Source organism: Podarcis pityusensis (assembly GCF_964106645.2).
Source record: "Podarcis pityusensis genome assembly, chromosome: 1".
NCBI lineage: Eukaryota > Metazoa > Chordata > Lepidosauria > Squamata > Lacertidae > Podarcis > Podarcis pityusensis.
Genome location: NC_138028.1, coordinates 122,595,023 through 122,617,700, shown reverse-complemented (window position 1 = coordinate 122,617,700; position 22,678 = coordinate 122,595,023). Strand labels below are relative to the sequence as shown.

At 44.7% G+C, this 22,678-nt stretch overlaps 1 protein-coding gene across 6 annotated transcripts in view; it reads right to left on the bottom strand.

Annotated features, from left to right (window-relative positions):
* HECW2 (HECT, C2 and WW domain containing E3 ubiquitin protein ligase 2) overlaps positions 1-22,678 on the bottom strand; it is a 197,397-nt gene that overhangs the window by 46,529 nt on the left and 128,190 nt on the right. For all 6 annotated transcript variants that reach the window (XM_081023230.1, XM_081023231.1, XM_081023226.1 and 3 more), the window contains 2 exons: positions 13,720-13,854; positions 5,752-5,854 (listed from right to left, as the gene is read on the bottom strand). In XM_081023230.1, the coding sequence (XP_080879356.1) occupies positions 5,752-5,854; positions 13,720-13,854 (238 nt within the window). The remainder of the gene's footprint in view (positions 1-5,751; positions 5,855-13,719; positions 13,855-22,678) is intronic.

Below are 22,678 nucleotides of genomic sequence, written 5' to 3'. Positions count from 1 at the left end.
GTAAGCCCTACTAAGTTAAATTGGGCTTGCTCCTTACATAAGTAGGTTTAGGACCGGAGCCTACAAGGCCTGGAATCCATTCTGTAGTTGCATTTGAAGTAGAGAAGCTTTTTCAAAGCGTTACCATATGCAACACTGAGGGAATGGGCAGCAGCAGAAGCTTAAATCAGCAGCGACTGTCAAGAAACAGTGCCGCTGAGCAAACATCCAGGCACTCCATCAGGTTAATTGGCCGTGGGTGTCTTCCCCCACAATGTGACAGCTGCTACATTCAGTGAATTAGCTTCTGTTCTTGAAAGGCATGAATCACCATAACTGGAGCCAATGGGTTTTGCCGTGTGTAAGTAAGAATCGGGCGCACAAGCAGTTTCCAAGACAACTCAACCCACTGAAAAGGCAAAGCTGATATTAAAAGCAACAGTGCTGTGCAGAAACCTGAGCCACTTATTAAACCGGTGAGCACCTTGCAACTTTCATAATCGAGCATTTCACGCAGAAAACAGCACACAAAAATGATCAACCTGAAAGAATGCTTTTCTGTTGAAACTGCTCTTGCTGTTCTGTTCTGATAACAATCTGCTGCACACTTAAGGTTGCCGGATGCAGAATATCAAACTGTGGCACACTTAACTCGCATATTTATTGAGCAAATGTTCACTGCCTATATTTGCAATTTTCAATGTTTGTGTTTTTCTCAAGCAGATATTTCTGAACAGCTTTCATATTTTTCCAAAGCTCAGCAAGGCTACAATGTTCATGCGGAACGCCACACAAACAGAGGCTTCTGCCACAGAACTTTTCTGTGGCTATATATCCATGGATAACCTAATATTGATGAATAATGTTAAATAATGTTCAACAAAGGCAAAATGTACGGTGAAGGAATGGGAGAGGAATTCACTCGGTCTCTTTTTGCAGCAAAATGGCCCAATCTGACACTCCCAAACTAATTTGGGGATTGGAATGCAACTCCCAGGCAGATCACACACTTTTCTGGATTCTGCACAGTGGTTTCAGTGTGCAGAATATATGCACAAAAAATACTTTTTTATACAAAGCATGTTTGCAAAAGGTACATTTTCATGAATGACTGCACTGAATTCAGGTCCAGTGTTGGACCATTTCGATCGAATACTCCCTACTGATGTGGATAGATTCCTCCAAGTTAGTAGGCCCACCACCTACCTCCTTGATCCGTGCCCGTCTTGGCTGATTAGGGAGTGTCCAGATGTTGCGCGGACCCCCCTGGTTGAAATTATCAATTTGTCCCTTGACACGGGGACATTCCCAGGGGAACTGAAGGAAGCAGTGGTATGTCCACTCTTAAAGAAAACTTCATTAGATCCCTTAGACCTATCCAATTACCGCCCAGTTTCAAATCTTCCATATCTGGGTAAGGTAATTGAGAGAGCGGTTGCTGAACAGCTTGGTAGGTTTCTGGAGGAAACATCGGCTTTAGATCCATTTCAGTCCGGTTTCTGTCCTGGTTTTGGGACCGAGACGGCTCTGGTTGCCCTAACAGACGATCTCCGTAGACAGCTGGATCGAGGCGGGTCAGGACTGGTGATCCTTTTAGATTTGTCAGCAGCCTTTCACATGGTTGATCATGATCTTCTGGACCACCGCCTCGCAGATGTGGGGATACAGGGCATAGCCCGTAACTAGCTGTGCTCTTTTATCTCTGGTCGGGGACAGAGGGTGGCACTAGGGAGGGAAATGTTGTCGCGCCACTCCTTGGTGTGTGGAGTGCCGCAGGGCGCAATCCTCTCCCCAATGCTTTTTAACATCTTTAAGCGCCCCCTTGCCCAGATTATCCGGAGCTTTGGGCTGGGCTGTCACCAATATGCTGGTGACACTCAGCTCTATCTGCTGATGGATGGCCACACCGACCCGGCCCCAAACACACTGACCAGATGCTTGGAAGCTGTGGCTGGATGGTTTCATGGGAGCCGATTGAAACTAAATCCTTTGAAGACAGAGGTCCTATGGCTGGGTCGGGATGGCATGGGGATGAGGGACCAATTCCCTTCTCTTGCGGGGGCCCAATTAGTGCCATTGCCTTCCGTTAAGAGTTTGGGTGTAATCCTTGACGCCTCCCTTTCCACGGAGGCGCAAGTTACAGCAACAGCCAAGGCGACATTTTTCCACCTTCGCCGCATCAAGCAGTTGGTCCCTTACCTTTCCCGCCCCGACCTGGCCACAGTGATCCATGCGACGGTCATCTCCAGGCTTGACTACTGTAATTCGTTCTACGCGGGGCTGCCCTTGAAGCTGTCCCAGAAACTCCAGCGGGTGCAAAATGCTGCAGCGAGACTCCTCACGGAGTCTCTGCCATGGGAGCATATTCACCCAGTGCTTTTCAAGCTGCACTGGCTCCCGGTGGAGTACAGGGTCAGATTTAAGGTGCTGCTTTTGACCTTTAAAGCCCTTCACGGCCTAGGACCCTCGTACCTATGGGACCGCCTCTCCTGGTATGCCCCACGGAGAGCCTCAAGGTCCATAAATAGAAACACCCTAGTGGTCCCGGGCCCTAAGGAAGTTAGATTGGCTTCAACCAGAGCCAGGGCCTTTTCAACTCTGGCTCCGGTCTGGTGGAACGCTCTGCCTCATGAGACCAGGGCCCTGCAGGATCTGATTTCTTTCCGCAGGGCCTGTAAGACAGAGTTGTTCCGCCTGGCCTTTGGCTTGGAGCCAATTTGATTCCCTCCCTCTCTTTCTTTTTTCTTTTCCTTCTCCTTCTGCGATGAGGCTACATTTTAATATTTAAATGTTTCAATATTTTAATGTTGTATTTTTTAATTTTGTTTTTAAGTTGTAATCATTTAACTTGTTTTTATTATTGCTTGTAAGCCGCTCTGAGTCCGGCCTTGGCTGGGGAGGGCAGGGTATAAATAAAAATTATTATTATTATTATTATTATTATTATTATGAAAAGCATTGAAAAGTGTACAAAATGGTGTACCGCTTAAATGTGGTCTTTTTGTGCATTTTATTTTTTTTAAAAAAACCCCGGCACAAAATGTCATGGAAACTCTTTCGTTGAAATCTTCTTAATGCATATTAGACTCTGCTTTCGTGTAAGTGGACACACAAAGCAACTTGCAAGTTTAAAAACAACAGAACATTAAGATGTAAAAATAACAATCATCAATTAAAAAAAAACAAAACATTTTTAAGACAGAGATTAAATCCTGCCAATTACTCTGCACCTTTGATAATGGTGGCCAAGCTCTGTCTTAGTAGGGGCAAGTTAATTCTTTGTCCAGGGCGGCTGTCTACCAGCTCCACCTGGTACGCAGGCTGAGACCCTACCTGCCTGCGGACTGTCTTGCCAGAGTGGTGCATGCTCTAGTTATCTCCCGCTTGGACTACTGCAATGCATTCTATGTGAGGCTACCTTTGAAGGTGACTCGGAAACTGCAATTAATCCAGAATGCGGCAGCTAGACTGGTGGCTGGGAATGCGGCCGCCGGGACCACAGAACACTGGTCCTGAGAGATCTGCATTGGCTCCCAGTACGTTTCCGAGCACCATTCAAACTGTTGGTGCTGACCTTTAAAGCCCTAAACGGCCTTGGTCCTGTATACCTGAAGGAGCGTCTCCACCCCCATCATTCAGCCCGGACACTGAGATCCAGGGCCGAGGGCCTTTTGGCGGTTCCCTCATTGCGAGAAGTGAGGTTACAGGGAACCAGACAGAGGGCCTTCTCGGTAGTGGCACCCGCCCTGTGGAAGGCCCTCCCTTCAAATGTGAAGGGAAAAAGTAGCTATCTTATCTTTAAAAGACATCTGAAGGCAGCCCTGTTTAGGGAAGTTTTTAATATTTAATGCTGTATTGTTTTTAACACGCAATTGGAAGCCGCCCAGAGTGGCTGGGGAAACTCAGCCAGTTGGGCGGAGGATAAATAAATTGTTGTTGTTGTAGGCCAAAACCAAGGACTCACTACAACACTGACACTTCTTGATAATTGAGTGAGTTAACAAGACACCCCTCTCCCATGAATGGCTTTTTGATTGAAGCCTGGAGTTTTACATCCACTCTAGATGTAGAAGTTGTTTGGCACCATCCATGTCTGAAGTCGCATGCTCAAAATTGCACCCATGTGATCTGTATTAATGATTTACATCAGCATACATCTCAGAAGCTAGATTCCTTCATTTTCATACCAAATGGAACATCAGGATTCAAAAGTAAGGCTCAGACTGATCTTTCAATTCACCTGGTTTGTGCTTCACATTAAAGCCATTGTTTTAAGACTACCTAAGGTTTAACGTTAACGAGCAGCATGCAGGTGAACGCAGAACTCCCTTCCTAAGGGACAAGACATTCTCACTGCATCTGTGAGCCCTTTTAAATAAAAGTAAGGTAATGCAGGTAACTCATAACTTACATGAGGGTTTGTTTCTGGGGGTCCAGAAAGCCAGGAGCCCCCAGCTGGAGGACTGCTTACCGGGCTTTGGAAAGGAGGCAGGAAGACTCTAGGTCAAAGCTTTCTAAACTTTTCATTTCATGACACAGTAATTCAGTTTTCCTAGCAAACTGGAGGCCTGGGAGGTGTGACAGGAGCATATGTGAAACACACCTACACAGTGTTGGAAACAGAGATATGAAAGCTAGGAGCTAAATGGCACATTAAACCTAGGGGACTCGGGTGGCGCTGTGGGTTAAACCACAGAGCCTAGGATTTGCCGATCAGAAGGTCGGCGGTTCGAATCCCCGCGACGGGGTGAGCTCTTGTTGCTCGGTCCCTGCTCCTGCCAACATAGCAGTTCGAAAGCACATCAAAGTACAAGTAGTTAAATAGGTACCGCTCCAGCAGGAAGGTAAACGGCCTTTCCGTGCGCTGCTCTGGTTTGCCAGAAGTGGCTTAGTCATGCCGGCCACATGACCCGGAAGCTGTAAGCCGGCTCCCTCGGCCAATAAAGCGAATTGAGCGCTGCAACCCCAGAGTCAGTCACGACTGGACCTAACGGTCAGGGGTCCCTTTACCTTTTTAACCCTGGCAATGCCTTGCTATAGATAACTTTTTAAAGTCCCTTTTGTACAATGTGTTCCTAGTTACAGAAACTTTTTTAAAAATGCGAAGAGGCTTTGCAATCTCACCGACAGCAAGTGCTCACTTTCCGAGAACAAGCTCCCCACTTTCAGCCCTGTCTAACTAAGCTCTCACCCATTTCTCTCAGGGTTCCTGTATTGAGCTCTGGTGGGTGGAAGTTGCTACCAGTCCAGGAGCTAATTAGCTAGAACGATTTGGATGTTCTTTTTCCAACGTTATCCTCCTACCCCGTCCTATCGCCTGTCAACATCAGACTCTAGCTAATCCATGTGTGAAAAGTCACAGAGTGGCCTCCAAAAAGGCGTTTGGCTCAGGTAGTCCTGCAAAATGCTGGGTGCTTAGCAACCCTAAGGCACGAGACCGAGAAAAATGCTCACAGAAAACCAAAATAACCAGCTCCAGTTGTAGAGGAACACCTCCAGGGTTACAACATTATAGCATTATAGCATAGCATTTAACGCCAAGAGTTTACCCCAAGCAAGATGTGTGCATATAGCAGAGCCACACCTAGTATCTCACAGTATACATTTCACTTAAGTCCACTCGTGCAACACTGGATCCTGCCCAATATTTTGTTTTGTTTTTTAGAACAGCAGTAAATTGCGGGAGAAACCTCATGCCTTAAAATGGTAACGTAAGACACAGCCCTCCCATGCAAAATGCAAACAAAGCATGACTCTACAAGGCACACATACCCACAGGAACCATGTCCTGGTATTGAGCCCTGCTCACTGTGTTGAATGTGCTTGATGGCCGCGGCAAAACAGGAGGTCCTGAATGGCGGGAATCCTCTCCTACCTGGAAAAACGAAACAAAAAAACAAAACAAAAAAACGGAGGTCATTATTCTTAGGTACTGATTTGATCGTTTTGAAAACAGCAGCCAGGGGGAAGCAGCTTTTGGTTGGTGAGAAGTGAGGAAAGGAAGTTTAATACTTTCCCGTTTTTTAAAAATAAAATCCTGTCTGAAGCTGCTGTTTGAACTTCAAAAGAAGCCTCCATAGGCACCGATGGGAGCTTCCCCTCAAAACGCAAATAGCAGCTTCAGAGAGTTTTCTGTCAGGACTGAGTAAGAGTGTGGGAGAGAGTTAAACTTTCCCTCAGAGTCTCAAGACTGCTCATTACATAACCCCAAATGTGCACATTCATTACATACACGTATTAACTACATTATAGTTCCCAGTTGTGGTAGCTTTGGGGCCAATGCGAGACGATTATCAAAAGGACCATGTTTGTATGGTCAGAAAGAAACGCCTTACTTTACATTGTCATTTAAAATATTTTTAAATAAAGTAAAGCAGTTCTGTTTTACTAAGATGTTTCTTCAGTAGCCCTGGCCAGACCTTTAACCTTCCCCCATGTTTGAGGTCCAAAACAACCTCCAGCGGGGGTCTTTTAATTATGCAAAAACTCCTCCTACCCCAACTTCACATTACATCCTTTCTAGAACAAAGCGATCCCAATTGTGCTTTTTTATAAAAAATATTGTGTCTACAGGTGAAACGAGGTTTTGGTACTTTTGGCAGTGTGGGCAGGTGCCAAAGTCCGGCTGGAAAATGAAATCAGCATCCCCATAAAGCTCGTCTGTGGAAGGAAGCATGAAGTGCTCCAAAATCTCTTGGTAGACGGCTGCATTGACCCTGGACTTAATGAGGCACAGTGGACCAACACCAGCTGATGACATGGCTCCCCAAATCAACACAGACTGTGGAAACTTCACATTGGACTTCAAGCATCTGGCATTGTGTGCCTCCCCATTCTTCCTCCAGACTCTGGGTCCTTGGTTTCCAAATGAGATGCAAAAGCTGCTCTCATCAGAAAAGAGATTTGGGGAGCCATGTCATCAGCTGGTGTTGGTCCACTGTGCTTCATTAATTCCAGGGTCAACGTAGCTGTCTACCAGGAGATTTTGGAGCACTTCATGCTTCCTTCCACAGACGAGCTTTATGGGGATGCTGATTTCATTTTCCAGCAGGACTTTGGCACCTGCCCACACTGCCAAAAGTACCAAAACCTGGTTCAATGCCCATGGGATTACTGTGCTTGATTAGCCAGCAAACCCGCCTGACCTAAACCCCATAGAGAATCTATGGGGCATTGCCAAGAGAAAGATGAGAGACATGAGACCGAGCAATGCAAAAGAGCTGAAGGCTGATATTGAAGCTTCCTGGTCTTCTATAACACCTCAGCAGTGCCACAGGCTGATAGCATCCATGCCACACCGCATTGAGACAGTAATTGATGCAAAAGGGGCCCAAACCAACTACTGAGTACATGTGCATGCTTCTACTTCTCAGAGGTCCAATATTGCTCTATTTGCAGTCCTCGTTTTGCTGATTTCATTTAATATTCTGATTTTCTGAGATTGTTAATTTGGGGTTTTCATCAGCTGTATGCCATAAACATAACAATGATAACAAATAAAGGCTTGACATGTCTCGCTTTGCATGTCATGAGTCTATCTCATATATTAGTTTCACCTTTTAAGTTGAATTACTGAAATAAATGAACTTTTCCACAATATTCTAATTTTTTGAGTTTCACCTGTATGTATCAATTAGAAACTAGTGAACGGGGGACAAATGAAATGTAAGTGCTTTCACAAATGACTCAGACAAGGTGAAAATTATCATCTAACAAGCTTTAATACAATTTCAACTCTCTTTTCTGTTTTCTTTTCACATTGGTATCAGTCTCAAATACATCCAGTTAAAAACAACGGGAGAAATTCAGTGTAGCACTATGGCAACCAGTCTATCAGTACAAACATTTCCGCTTGCCACACAGAACAATCCCCTTCTCCAAATGCATGCTGTTCTCGGGGTTCTTCTGACCGCTCCACTGAGCCAATTTTTGGGGTGACGTGAGGAGAGGAGGTGCAGGCATGCAGGGGAAGATGTGGGAAAGCACTGCAGTGCTAGCTAAAGTCCTTGCAAGGGTTTCGGCTAGCAGGCCTTGCAAGCTGAATCCAGTCCGATGTTTCAGCTGGCACCTGTTTGACCCATTATCTGTTTAAGAGCTTTTGCAAGTATTAAAGGGCCACAATGCACTCTACATGGGGTTACCTTTGAAGGTGACTCAGAAACTACAACTAATCCAAAGTGCAGCAGCTGGACTGGTGACTGGGAGCAGCCGTGGAGACCACATAACACAGGGCTTGAAAGAGCTACATTGGCTCTCAGTACGTTTCCGAGCACAATTCAAAATGTTGGTGCTGACCTTTAAAGCCCTAAATGGCCTCGGTTCAGTATACCTGAAGGAGCGTCTCCACCTCCATCATTCAGCCCAGACACTGAGGCCCAGCTCCGAGGGCCTTTTGGCGGTTCCCTCACTGCGAGAAGTGAGGTTGCAGGGAACCATGCAGAGGGCCTTCTCGGTAGTGGAATGCCCTCCCATCAGATGTCAGGGAGATAAAGATTTACACAACTTTTAGAATACACCTGAAGGCAGCCCTGTTCAGGAAAGTTTTTAATGTCTGACATTATATATATACATATATATACACACATATATACATATTTTATATATATACATATATACATATATATATATATATATATATACACACACACACACACACACACACACACACACACACATAGCTGGAAGCCACCCAGAGTGGCTGGGGAAACCCAGCCAGATGGGCAGGGTATCAGCAATAAAATTATTATTATTATTATTATTATTATTATTACACCATTACTCTACTTACCAACCATAAAAAGCTCAGTCTGGGCTGAGAGTTTAAAATAAGCTTTTATTTTACTTTGTGTAACATTTAACAGCCTGGAGGAGTTCTGTTTCCGCTGAGAACTAGTGTGAGCTTGAAGATGTTTCCCCAATGTTTGAACAAATCATAATTGATTGCAAGTAACCCTGCTTTCGATAGGCACCAGAACAAACAAGCTCAGCTGACATTGCAGGCCTTGGTGAAGTTTAATATTCTTTATGGCTTTATACTTGGGTCCCATAGAGGAAGCACAAAAGCACCATATATGACTGTCGCTTCCCTTCACAGTTACAGCTGAGTGCATTCTGCTCTGTAAGAGCAACCTTTACTTCTGCAATTTCCTGGCTCCCATAGGTCTTTGTTACATGAATTTCGGGGGTTTTTGTAGTTCATCGCTCCCTGCTCTGCAGGCTCACTGCATACCCTTTCCTCTCAGCGTGAGAAACATACATATTTGCAAATCTTCACCCACAACTTTGTGTCATTAAAATAGATCAAACCCAACTTGCTTTTTTAAGATGCCAAAGAGCCACAAAGAAGCAAAAACACAGAGTCTCTCAAAACTAGATTTGTACATTTCTCAGTACAGGAGAAAAGTGGGGGGAAACAACTCCTTTTGAAGTGTGTCAGGAAGTGGGAATACCAGTATTATTTGCTCCATCTCCTTGATTTACTTCCACGCCCCTTTACAGCCTCGCCCCTTCAAACTTTGACCCCAAGAATAGTGGACCAAGCTCAGAAAAGGTCTTTATATGAAGGAAAAACAAGAAGAGTGATGACCTTTCAGTTTAAAAATGGTAACCTTGCAAATATTTGTAAGTTACTAACAGGTTACTATTTGCTTTATACTATATGCTTCATTTCAATACGCTCTACCAGCAGTTGTTTTCAGTTTTTGCAACCCACTCCTTTGCACGGTGACTTTTAATAAATTAAAGGGAGGGCCAGGAGAATGACTGTGCACAGACCAATGTGCAGGAAGCAGAGTTAATACACAGCAGGGGCCCAAAGAGATTTAAAAATCAATACCTGTATGCTTATAAACACACTTGTTTTTATTAGAAATTATTAGAGAAGGATTCCAAGAATGGGCTCGGGTCCAATTTCTTTGTCAGTATGGTACATGTTCTGCTTCCCCTGCCTGCCCCCCACTTTTGACATTCAGTGCATCCTTTGGCTTGACTTGAAACAGATAACCATATCAAAAAGCCCTGATGTGAAAAACAGGGTGCTCCTGTTGCTGCTGTTCTGTGAACAAATATCTGTATTCAAAGGCCCTCCAGTGGTATAAAGGGGAAATGGCAGCGACATTTTGCAAAAGATAAAAATTGTTATTGCAAAGGTCAGGGTACTTTCGTCAAGCTGGCACAACCTGAATCCAGCTGATTCAGGCTATAATCTGACACGCTGCTATAGATTCCAGGGGAACTGAGAACTCCTGTCACCTTGGTCCACGAGTGATAAGATAGCTAACTGCAATATTTGCATACTTTGTTTTCTGTGATGAACTTGTTTAGAGGAGTGCACTGCTTTGCAATCGATGACTGGCTGTGTTGAGATCAGCAGGAAGATAGCAGCCCAGTTCTGGAGCCCAGAACCCACCAAAACCTGGAACTCAAATGTAGCTTGGAGCCTAGTGAGCTACAGGTCAAAGATACAGTGTTAGAAACTGAGATATGAAAGCTATGAGCTAAATGGCACCTTAAACCTAGGTTATGGGCACAACAACGGAATGTCTAGGCACACTTTTTATAACAAGAATACAAAGCTGAAAATGAATGAACTGCAGCTAAAATATTACACTCGTTTTTTACATGGTCTAGTCCTTCCCCTGCCCGCCTCCTCAAAATTCTTAAGAGGGTCTCTTCTCCAGCCCTCAGAGAGTAGCTGGAAGTGGAGAGGCAGGAAAAGGTCCTCCTTTCCTTCCACCCTGCAATTTTAATCTGGAATCTTAGGCGCAGTACTGCTCCCAGAGGTCAGAAACTGCTCGTGCTAACGAAATTCCCTGTCACAAAAGGCACCTAGAACAACGGGAGTTTTGAACACTGCAAAGATATTATCAGCCTGTTAAGGCCCTAAATTTGAGACCGGAGTACTTTAAGGATGGCAAACACCGGTATCTGTTAGATAGGTGAAATCTGTTAGATAGGTGAGCAAGCACACAAGGCAGGGCCTTCTCAGTGGTGGCTCTGCAGTTGTGGAACTCCCTTCCAGTTTATAGCAATTTGGTCCGTTCAGTCCTAACCTTCAATAAGGACACGCCCTGAGGCCTGTGGGTATAGTGCGGTACAGTGGTGCCCCGCAAGACGAATGCCTCGCAAGACAAAAAACTCGCTAGACGAAAGGGTTTTGCGTTTTTTGAGCTGCTTCGCAAGACGAATTTCCCTATGGGCTTGCTTCGCAAGACGAAAAACGAAAACGTCTTGCAAGTTTGTTTCCTTTTTCTTAACACCGTTAATACAGTTGCGACTTGACTTCGAGGAGCAGCTCATAGAACGCGGTGTGGTAGCCTTTTTTGAGGTTTTTGAAGACTTTGGTGATTTTTGAAGCTTTTCCAAAACTTCTTTTGCAGCCATTTGGTAAGTTAAACTTTTAAAACTTTTTTTGGGGTTTTTGGATTTTGGGTTGGGGTGTTTAGAATTCAAGGACTTGGTGTTGGGGAGGAGTTTGCAAGAATCTGGAAGCTTGTGGTTTTTTTCCTGCATTTTTATGATTTTCTGTGACCATTGGGCCACTCTGCTGTTTTTTAAAAAAATTTCTGGATTTGAATTTCTGTGTGGTGGGTGGCTGGGGGAACAGTTGAGGAGGGGTTTGCAAGAATCTGGAAGCTTGTGTGGTTTTTTTCTGCATTTTTATGATTTTCTGTGACCATTGGGCCACTCTGCTGTTTTTTTAAAAAAATTCTGGATTTGAATTTCTGTGTGGTGGGTGGCTGGGGGAACAGTTGAGGAGGGGGTTCTTCAGCAAGAAGCAAAGAGTGGAAGAGGAACCTTCTTCGAGTTGTCCCCCAGAGTCTTAGAAAATGTACTGTACACTTTGTTGATTTTTAAATGTTTTTCTGTCATGTTTAGAAACTTAATTTATTGTTCCTTCAATTTTTGAAATGCTCTTTACAGTATGTGTGACTTTAAAGAGCACTTAATAAACTATTGTTGTACCAAATTTGGCTTTGTTTGGACTTTTTTTGACCATAGGAACGCATTAATTGAATTTCAATGCATTCCTATGGGATTTCGTGCTTCGCAAGACGAAAAATTCGCTAGACAAAAAAACTCGCGGAACGAATTAATTTCGTCTTGCGAGGCACCACTATATATAAATTTAATAAATAAGAACAAGCTTTTCAAAGCTCAATAACTGAAAGAAAGAATGAAAGAAAGAAAGAAGTAAAGACAGAAGTAAATAACTCCCATGCATCTATTGTAAACCAGCTAAAGCATTCCCAAGGCTGCTTTGTCATTGATAATAATAATAATAATAATAATAATAATAATACCCTGCCCTCCCCAGCCAAGACCGGGGTCAGGGCAGCTAACAACCAATAATAAAAACAAGTTGATTAAAATAAAATTTAAAAGATTAAGATGCAACATTAAAACATTAGGATGCAGCCTCTTCACAGGAGAAAGGAAAAAGAAAGAGAGGGAGGGAATCAAACTGATTCTAAGCCAAAGGCCAGGTGGAACAACTCTGTCTTACAGGCCCTGCGGAAAGAAATCAGATCCTGCAGGGCCCTGATCTCATGAGACAGAACATTCCACCAGGCCGGAGCCAGTGTTGAGGAGGCCCTGGCTCTGGTTGAGGCTAATCTAAATTCCTTAGGGCCCGGGACTTCTAGGGTATTGCTATATATGGACCTTAAGGTCCTCCGTGGGGCATACCGGGAGAGGCGGTCCCGTAGGTACGAGGGTCCTAGGCAGTGAAGGGCTTTAAAGGTCAAAACCAGCAATTTAAATCTGACCCTGTACTCCACCGGGAGCCAGTGCAGCTGGAAAAACACTGGGTGAATATGCTCCCATGGCAGAGACCCCGTGAGGAGCCTCGCTGCAGCATTCTACACCCGCTGGAGTTTCTGGGACAGCTTCAAGGGCAGCCCCACGTAGAGCGAATTACAGTAGTCAAGCCTGGAGGTGACCATCGCATGGATCACTATGGCCAGGTCGGGGCGGGAAAGGTAAGGGACCAACTGCTTGATGCGGCAAAGGTGGAAAAATGTCACCTTGGCTGTTGTAACCTGCGCCTCCATGATAAAGCTGATGTGGGTTGGATTAGACATGTGTGGCACTAACTTTTCTTTTTTAACCATATCCAATAAAATATATAATGTATTGTCTCTGACAGTGAATAATAATAATAATAATTTATTATTTATGCCCCGCCCATCTGGCTGGGTTTCCTCAGCCACTCTGGGCTGCTCCAAACAGAATATTAAAAACACGATAAAACATCAAACGTTAAAAACTTCCCTAAATAGGGCTGCCTTCAGTTGTCTTCTAAAAGTTAGATTGTTTATTTCCTTGACCGTTGTTTATTTCCTTGACATCTGATGGGAAAATATTGGCCAGAATGTTGGGACTTGCATGGCCAGGGACTGGGTTCAAATCCTCACTCGGTCATTAGTTGTTCTCTGAATGGTTTATTTGAAAAGCCAGACTTCCCCAAGCTGGTGTCCTCCATAGGGAATACAGCTTCCATGATCCCTGACCACTGGACATGCAGGCTGTGCCGAACTAACGTTCAGCAAAATGTGGAGAGCACCTGTTTGGGGAAGGCTGATCCAGGTCACCGATGCAATTACATTCCGAGGAAGGAATCAGAAGACTGACATAACAATGAATGTTATCTGTCATGAATGTAGAAATGGGACTGTGAAGAACCGAGGATCCTGTACCCTCTCTCTCTCACACACACACACGGGCTAAGTGCTAGCTTACCTCCCCAGCACTGTGGCTGCGCTGCCTCGTCAAATGTTGCCGGTGGACCAATGCACTCGTCGGCCTGCTGCTCTGCAAAGGAAGCCGTGGGTCGATGAACGTCGTGGTGCGGGAATTGTGGTCGACAAAAAAAGCCTGGTAAAGAAGCAAGAGGAGACGAGCGGGAGGAAAGCATTTCATTACTTGCCAAAACCTCACTGTGATTCCTGTGGGTATTTCTGTCTGCACGCCTTCCTATGTTAAGCTGCACTTGTGAGCAGCAAAGCATTGGGTGGTTACAGGAGCAGGAAGTCTTATGTTCTAATGGCCGTTAAGATCTTTAACTTTGTCACACAACAGGGAACTCTTTGGGGGTGAGTGGGTGGGTGCGTTCTAACACGGGATTACCAACACTACACAGGCTTTTGGTGCTCCAAAAACTGTTCCGATTCTCGTGTGCACAGCAATTCACAGAAGTCCAGTGAAACGAACAATGAGATTGCTTAAAAGGAGAGGACTTGAGCAACTAATCACAGAGAATGATGGTTCGTTCACAAACAGGTGCTGAGTGGGTTGAGGATGAGAACTCAGGGGTACCAAGAATGTAGGAAGTAGGAGAAAAAGTCAGATTTGATGGGCAATTTCACTTTCTCATCTTCCCAGCCCTCATTTCAGCTCTCCACATCAGTCTGCATTGCTTATAAAAGTCCTCGTGAAAATTCACTTGCATTTCAGTGTGAAATTTCTCGTAATATGTGCGTTTGTATGCATTTCCCCCTAGTATGCACGTTTTTACTTGGCACTTTTCCCTAATGCAATGTGTTTTTAATGTCATTTTCACCAATATATACATTCTTATGTCAGTATATGCATCTTTGTCTGCATTACTTGCTCAGAGAACTCCACTGCAAATTTCAGAGAAGTGTGAATTTTAATACTGTGTTTGAGGTTCTTGCGTTGCCTTGGAAAGTGCTCATTAAGTAGGTTCACCTTTAAATGCAAACCAAATTTCATTTCTCCCAGATCCCTACATGACAGGGAAGGCTCTGTTGTTGGGAGGGAATGAAACTGGGGTGGTGTGCAAGGAGGGCTGAATTTCACAAATTCATTCAAAATAGCTGGTCAGATCTTCAAAGGTAGGTCTCTGTTTCACCTAATATCTGGGAGGAAGGACACAAAGTTATCTACTTTTTAAAGAAATAAATAAAAACCAACTTCAAAAAAAAAGTATAAAAAAACCAACCTCAACCAACTGCTTACTGTATAATTACAACCACAAATGGGTGAGTACACATGTGAAACATCTGATTAAGGACCATGGCACAATGTGATTGCAGGCTGAAGCATGCCAGCTGCAATCTGAGGAGGGCTATTCTAGGTAGGGCAGCTAAAAAAACAACAACCAGACAAAATTCTTAGTAGCTGGAGAAGCAAGAGCAGATTTCAAAATACAGCACAACCCCTAAGAGCTTTAGAAGCAGCAGCTGCATGAACCAGTTGCCTAAACCAGAAAAACTGTAGGCATGGCAGGACCTGATCCTTTGCCAGGAAAGCAGCCAGTCATAAACCTCTTTACTTGGGAGTATGTCACGTTTTGACCCTAGAGGAACTTTACTTTGAGGTTAAGCATGCTTCGGATCGCGGCCTTGCTAGGCTTGCGCTATGCAGCTAAGAAGAAACCATTTCAAGAACCTGATAAAGGTAAAGGTAAAGGTAAAGGGACCCCTGACCATTAGGTCCAGTCGTGACTGACTCTGGGGTTGTGGCTTTATTGGTCAAGGGAGCCGGCGTACAGTTTCCGAGTGATGTGGCCAGCATGACTAAGCCGCTTCTGGCGAACCAGAGCAGTGCACAGAAACGCCGTTTACCTTCCCGCCAGAGCGGTACCTATTTATCTACTTGCACTTTGACGTGCTTTCGAACGGCTAGGTTGGCAGGAGCAGGGACCGAGCAACAGGAACTCACCCCGTCGCGGGGATTCGAACCGCCGACCTTCTGATCGGCAAGTCCTAGGCTCTGTGGTTTAACCCACAGTGCCACTCGCGTTCCAAGAACCTGAAACTTTACCCTTAATGATTCAGAGACAATACCTGGCATCTACCCTGAAGGAATCAGAAACATTTGGCCCAAGAAAGCTCACACCGTAATTAACCTGTTAGTTATTAAGGTGCCGCAATTCTAGTAGCTGTTATCTGGCATTTCTTTATCCACCCATACATACAGCACTGTCAGTGTACAAGATTCTGCAGAGTCCCATAGGCAAAATATAAACAGGTTCCTGTCCCTAAACAGCTTATAATGATCTACATTTGGAGAAACAACAAACAGTGGTGGGGAGGGAAAGCTCAATGCGTTGCAGGAACTTAAAGCTCAGATACAGCAGGAAATGAGGATTAAGAAATTAAGTCAAGGGCAGGGCTCCCCCCCCCCCCAGCCAGAACCTCTCAGGTGGGCGCCATTGCCATTATAAGAGAACTAGGGAGGCAGCTTTCATGGTGAGTTCTGGCACCTCTTTTTCTAGAAAAATAGCGCTAGTAAAGGCTTTATGGATAAAGGTAGGTTTTTGTGGAAAGATCTGAAGTTAACTGAAGAGCACTACACAAATCAGGGGAAGGAATGTACAAAGTTAGCAATGCCCGTTCCGCCCTGTATCCATCGCAAGCAGACCTGATTCTATTCCACTGCAGTTTGGTTTCCATCCATTACTATGTCATGCTGGCAGAACTTTATGTATTGTTTGTCTTAACCATTGCCATTGTTTTTACATGATTTCATACCATTTAATTCAGTGTATTAATTATACATTTTTCCTGATGTTAATTCCTGCTGTGGTCAATTAAGAACATAACCCTTTCGGAGTCTGTTGCATTCTCACATCCAAAGTCTTGCTGCTGTTATCATGGCAAGATAATACACCAGTTATCCTAATGAAACATCATAGTGCTTCAGGAAAATACAACTCACTGAACGCCTAATGACTGCCCAAAGAGGGTTAAAACAAGATGTGCTTTTGTTGTTTGGATATTTTCTGCAGTGAACAATGGATGAATGCATGAACTTGAGATCAACATGTGAGCATTGCATGTTAAAAGCTTGAGGGCCTCTGTTCAGGTTTTGCTTGTGATGGGTGCTGGTAGAGGTGGGGGGGTTAGACCCAGGCATTTGTGTCATCACCCCAATTAAACTAGAGTCTTTTCATTTAGATCCTGTCCAATCTAATTTGCTTTATGCACTCTGGCTTAACAGGTTTATGAATCAGCCTGCTTGATGTTTTGGCTTTTATCTAATTTAAACTTGTGCATTTGGAAGAAAGCTCTGGCCTCCCAAGGGCTAAAATTTTAATCAGATGAACCCTAAACCAAGCATATAACTTGAAAGACAAATTCAGATCAAGTCTGTCCTGAAGGGAAACTAATGTTTCCATATGAACAGTGTTGCATATGCACAATTCTGATTTCTTACACAGCAATTTAGCAAAGCACGCTGCACTGGTTTGTGCAACGCACTTAGACAAACAGGAAAATATGCTTAAGGATTACACTAAATGAATGCAATCATATCTCATTAAGCACAAGTGCTTTGAGGACAGCCAGTAGCAGTCTGCTACATAATGAAACTCAGGATCACTGCTTTGAAGCTTCATTAGAGAAAAGAAAAGCTACTGGAGCTTCAAAGCCTTGGGCTAATCTGGACAATGGCACCACAGCTGGAAATGGAGATGAAGAACACTAAAAAAAACCAACACCCAACAACCCAACAGCCTAATTTTATACCTACCACTGGCCAACCAGGCAAGGGTGTAGCCTAGATATTTATGGAAGCTGGGCAGAGAAACAGGGCATTTTGGTTTGGAAAAAGCTTCACATTTTACCCAAATGGGCAATGTATCTGTTCAAATATACGTTTTTCTTTCTACAAAACTAAAAATATGGCATGCAGAAGCACACACGCTATTGTGATACTAGCTAAGACAGCAAACAAGTGCATAGGGTAAGGGCTCAGGTTGCTACCTCAGCACCACTAGGCCACGCTGCAGCTCTCCAGGTCCCTAGGGACAGGCATGGCCAAACTTGGGTCTCCAGCTGTTTTGGGACTACAACTCTCATCATCCCTAGCTAACAGGACCAGTGGTCAGGGATGATGGGAACTGTAATCCCAAAACAGCTGGAGGGCCAAGTTTTGGCCATGCTTGCCCTAGGAGTTAGGGACATTTTCTTAGAACAAACATAAACAGACCTAACTACTAGTCTATGGCTCATCCGTGAAACTACAGTACATTGGGCCGGATTCAACTATCTGCTCCAGCCAGCAAAAAACAATGCAAGGACTTCTGCTAGCACAACGAAGCTTTCCTTTCTCTTTTGCTGCAACCCCCCCCCCCAAAAAAAAACAATGTCCAGGAGGCGGGTATCAGGAGAACCCCTGGAACAGTGTACAGGGGAAGCAAGGACAAATTGTCTCATCAAGCAAGCATAAATGCTTGCAGCTGGGAGAGGAATCTTTTTGCCACTACAGTCATACCTTGGTTCTTGAACAGCTTAGTTGATGAACAAATCAGCTCCCAAATGCTGAAAACCCAGAAGTGATTCTTCTGGTTTGCAAACGTTTTTCAGAAGCCAAATGTCCGACACGGCTTCTGCTTGAGTGCAGGAAGCTGCTGCAGCCAATCGGAAGCCGCGCCTTGGTTTTCGAACGGTTTCGGGAGTCAAACGGACTTCCGGAACGGATTAAGTTTGAGAACTGAGGGATGACTGTATGTTTACTTCTTCTCAGTATGGCTCGTTTACTCTTCAGTGGTCTAAGTCAAATACGAATGGCTAAAAGGCCACTTTCTGAACGCACTGCCACCTGATGCACCAAAGACTTAACTCTCACCCTGCAAAGTGCCGACTCAGCAAATCCTGTATCAGTTACCTGCTCTCTCTGCTTGGATCAGCAACTGAGGAGAGGGGCAGACAGCTCTCATCTTAGAATCATAGAATTGTATAGCTGGAAGGGAGCACGGGGGTCATCCAGTTCAACACCCTGCAATGAGGGAATCTTCCACCCGATGTAGGGCTTGAACCCTTGACCTTGAGATTAAGAGTCTCATGCTCCACTGACTGTATCAAGGACAAGGCTGCTCAATGCCAACTTTATGCGTTAGCTATCACATCATAAGCCAACCATCACTCGAGTTTATTTTGATATGCTTTTTGCTACTACTACTATAGCAGGTATGGTCTCCACCTGTATTTCAGTTTCAATGCAGCAAGAAACAACACACAACTTGTGTTCATATAATAAAATAGCACCAACAGCAATATTTTCTGCCAAGTTGTACTGTTAAAAAATAAATCTCTAAATGGCCCTAGGAGGGAAGGACAGACTTTGTCCATGAGCCAGCAATTGGCCATCCCTGTTCTACTGTAATTATGTCATAACGAAAACTCGAAACAGCTCAGGGTACTTTCACCATCAGCAAAACAGCTCAGTCATCTATGCGTGTATACAAGGACAGGAAGGTTGTGCAAGGAAAGGACTCGGTTGACACAACCACTTCTGAGAAACCATGAGCACATCTCATCTCCAATCCTGAAATTAACTACATGAAACCATGTGCTCAAAGTGAGCTGCTGCACACCACCAGTTGGGCTGCATGGAATTGTGGGTGTATGAGGGGATATTTGCATGAACTCAGTGGCGTTGCATCCTTCGCTGGCATGTGTACGCACCATGGCAGAACCAGGGGCTGGGCGCGGAGGGTAAACAAAACCTGCCACAACAGTCCAACCCTCGCCGCAGCCGCCGCCACGTGGACATGGGGCACGGGGGGTTCACGGGCCCCCGCTGCACTATCTGCCCGCCCGCCAGTGCAGGGAGGAGCCTGGCCAGCCGACGTGGCCCTTGGCGGGTGCATTCCCCGCAATATTGGCCGGGTGGCCATTCAGCAAGGGGGCCTGCGGCACAGCGGCACAGCCAGGCGAGGCTCTGGGGCCCAGAGACACCCCCCCACACACACAGGCAGGGCAGGGATTCCTGCGTAGGGGTGCCTGGCGTGTGCCTCCTCAAAATCATGCTCCCAGGCCCCCTGGCCATCACCACGCTATGCTAAAACAAGAGCCAATGTGCATATGTACATATGTAAATGAGCTCCTACAATGAACAGGCCCAGTATTTGTAAGACATTCAACTCCTGCCTTCCAATGTGGACTAAGTGACTGTTTTTTCAAAACTTGATTCCTAAGGGAACTCCAAGCACATGGCTAAAGGACAGAACTTTTCGTTTAAGGTCCCAAAACAAAGTTAGGGGGCTTAGGCCTGCGACCTCAATGCATGCGAAGCATTTTCCCACCAGCTACAGCAAAGCACTTTGGAGCTTATACTCCAAACTGTCCTGCCTTCTTTCTTTTCCCCCACACCCTTTATACAGTCTTCCAGAGGCACTGTATCCCATCCCTAAGTAATGAAGGTTTTTTTAAAAAAAAAAAATGGGGCAGGAAAGCAGACGCCTCCTTGTTTCAGGGGAATACCCGTGCTACTGCTCCTCCCTTCCTGCCCACAAAGGGAATTTTATCCATTTTAACTTGTGCGGTGAAAAGCAGAAGGAAGAGGGCAAATGAAGTTTCCATCCCTCCCTCGGCTCCAAACGCATTCCAAAGAGCTGAGTTACCCTAGACAGAAGGAATGCACAATAATAAGAAGAAAAACTTCCGCTTTAAAAAGCAGAAAAAGCAACTCCTCCAGCACACGCTAGTGCTTATCAAGAATTGCAAAAGTGCGGCACCTCCCTCTACAGCAATGCCCAGCCACCTTTTGTTTTTAGTTGCCTTCTGCTTTATCTTATCTGGTACTTTGAAGACTAAGCGGCACTCTCCGTCCCTTGCAGCACCATACATTAATCGTGAATTCATTTTCAAATAAAAAGGGGCAGCCGTGCCTTCCCCAAGGTCACCCAGCCACTGTTTCAGGGAAACTGAACTTCAAGCCAAATGTACAAAGTTGTTCTGGAATGCCTTAGGCATATCAAATCTCTCTCGCAACCAAACGTGGTGCAATTTCTGTTTCCTGAGCTAACAAAACCAACACAGCATTTTAAACCTTTCGCACTAGTCATGCTTGTGCTATAAAAATTATCATCTGTCAGTGGCCAAGAAACTCAACTTCTGGGTGGCTCTGGTCTCTTTCTAGTTTAGCTGTTGATCACCCCTGATAGATCTCAGCGTCTTTCATAAGACCACAACACAGGAGCCTGTTCCGCTTCCTTTTCTGATGCAGGGTGAAGATAGACACAAAATATGCAATCACTGCACAACTTCTAGTTTCTTCTGGATACGTTGTTGTGCTCAAGTGCACATGGGGAAACCAGCAATAGATGAAAATGATAGAGGCTGCAAAGTCCTCTGCAAACCAGCAGCCCACATGTTAGTCATAGGTTTACAGTGGTACCTCTGGTTACGTACGTACTCTGGTTCCGGAGGTCCGTTCTTAACCTGAAACTGTTCTTAACCTGAAGCACCACTTTAGCCGCCACAGCACGATTTCTGTTCTCATCCTGAAGCAAAGTTCTTAACCCAAGGTACTATTTCTGGGTTAGCGGAGTCTGTAACCTGAAGCGTATGTAACCTGAAGCGTATGTAACCCAAGGTACCACTGTACAGGTTATCACCAACAAAAATCAAGAAGAGCATCTGGGATAGACCAGACCAAAGGTCTACCAATTCCAGAATCCTGCTTCTCACATCAATGCCTAGGAAAAGCCGACAAGGAAGACATAAGGGGCAAGTAACTTTCTCCTGCAGTAGCTCCCCAGCAACCGATAGTATTTAAAGGATGCTCTCTCTCTCACCCCGAAAGTACGGATGGGGTAAAATTGGATTCAGTTCACATTTGAAGGTAAATCGATCTAATCTGCACTTTCCAAAACATAGCTGAAGCACAGGTATCCTTCAAAATTCACACTACTCTGAATTTTGCAAAGCACCTATCCAACCAAGTAATGTGTACAAAAATGAATCTACTGGGGTAAAGTGTATATAAAAATGCACGTGTTGGTGAAAATAACATACAAACATGCATTATACTGGGGGGGGGGAATGCTTTTAAAATGTGTACATTAGTCAAAACCGCATACAAAAAATGTGTTCATTAGGAGAAATTCACGCTAAAATACTGAACAATTTCCATGAGGATTTTTTTTTTTTTAATTTGCTACAGAAACCTGGAGGACTGAATTTAAGATTGGGAAAAAAGAGAAATCAAGAGAACTGAAACTAGCAGATCCATTCATCCCCACCCCAGAGGTAGAAGGTAGCCATCCCTACTAGACTTAGACTGAATTTGTCTAATCTCCTTTGAAAGCTGACACCAATTGGTGTCCCTTAGCTGGGGTATTGGAATAAAAATTACATTTACACTTGTGAAATTATTTTAAGTCCAACATAAGCTGTACTTGTATATCTTGCTCAACCATAGTATAGTGTGACATAAATGATCCCAGTGAGCCTTGGCTCGTGCTCTCTCTCCCCTCTCCTTCTGCATGACCAGAAGGATAAGGATAAAAATCTTTGCTTCTGTGTTTCCTTACAGTTAACACGTTCTATCCAAACCAACAAACTGTCAATGTTAGCTATAGTTTGTTTGAAACAAGCCAACTTGGTGTGGCTGAGATGAGAAGGGGCAAGGCTCAAAGCTTACCTAGGATCACTTCATGGTTTAAACTAGGGCTGGGGAACCTGTGGCCCTCTAGATGTTGTTGAGACTCCAACTCCCATCAACCCCAGTTTCCCCATCTGATTTAAAAGTATAGTTTAGTGCCGGGATAGTAAACATGATGTCATTCAAATAGTTTGGATTCCAGGTCCCATCAGGCACAGCCAATTAAGATGGTTAGTTGTCTTCCACAACATCTGGTGTGCCCCATTGTTGGCTACCTCTGGGTTTAGCATGACACCCAAATGCTGCCATGGAAAACTAGCTTGCTAGGGAGAAGATCTCTGAG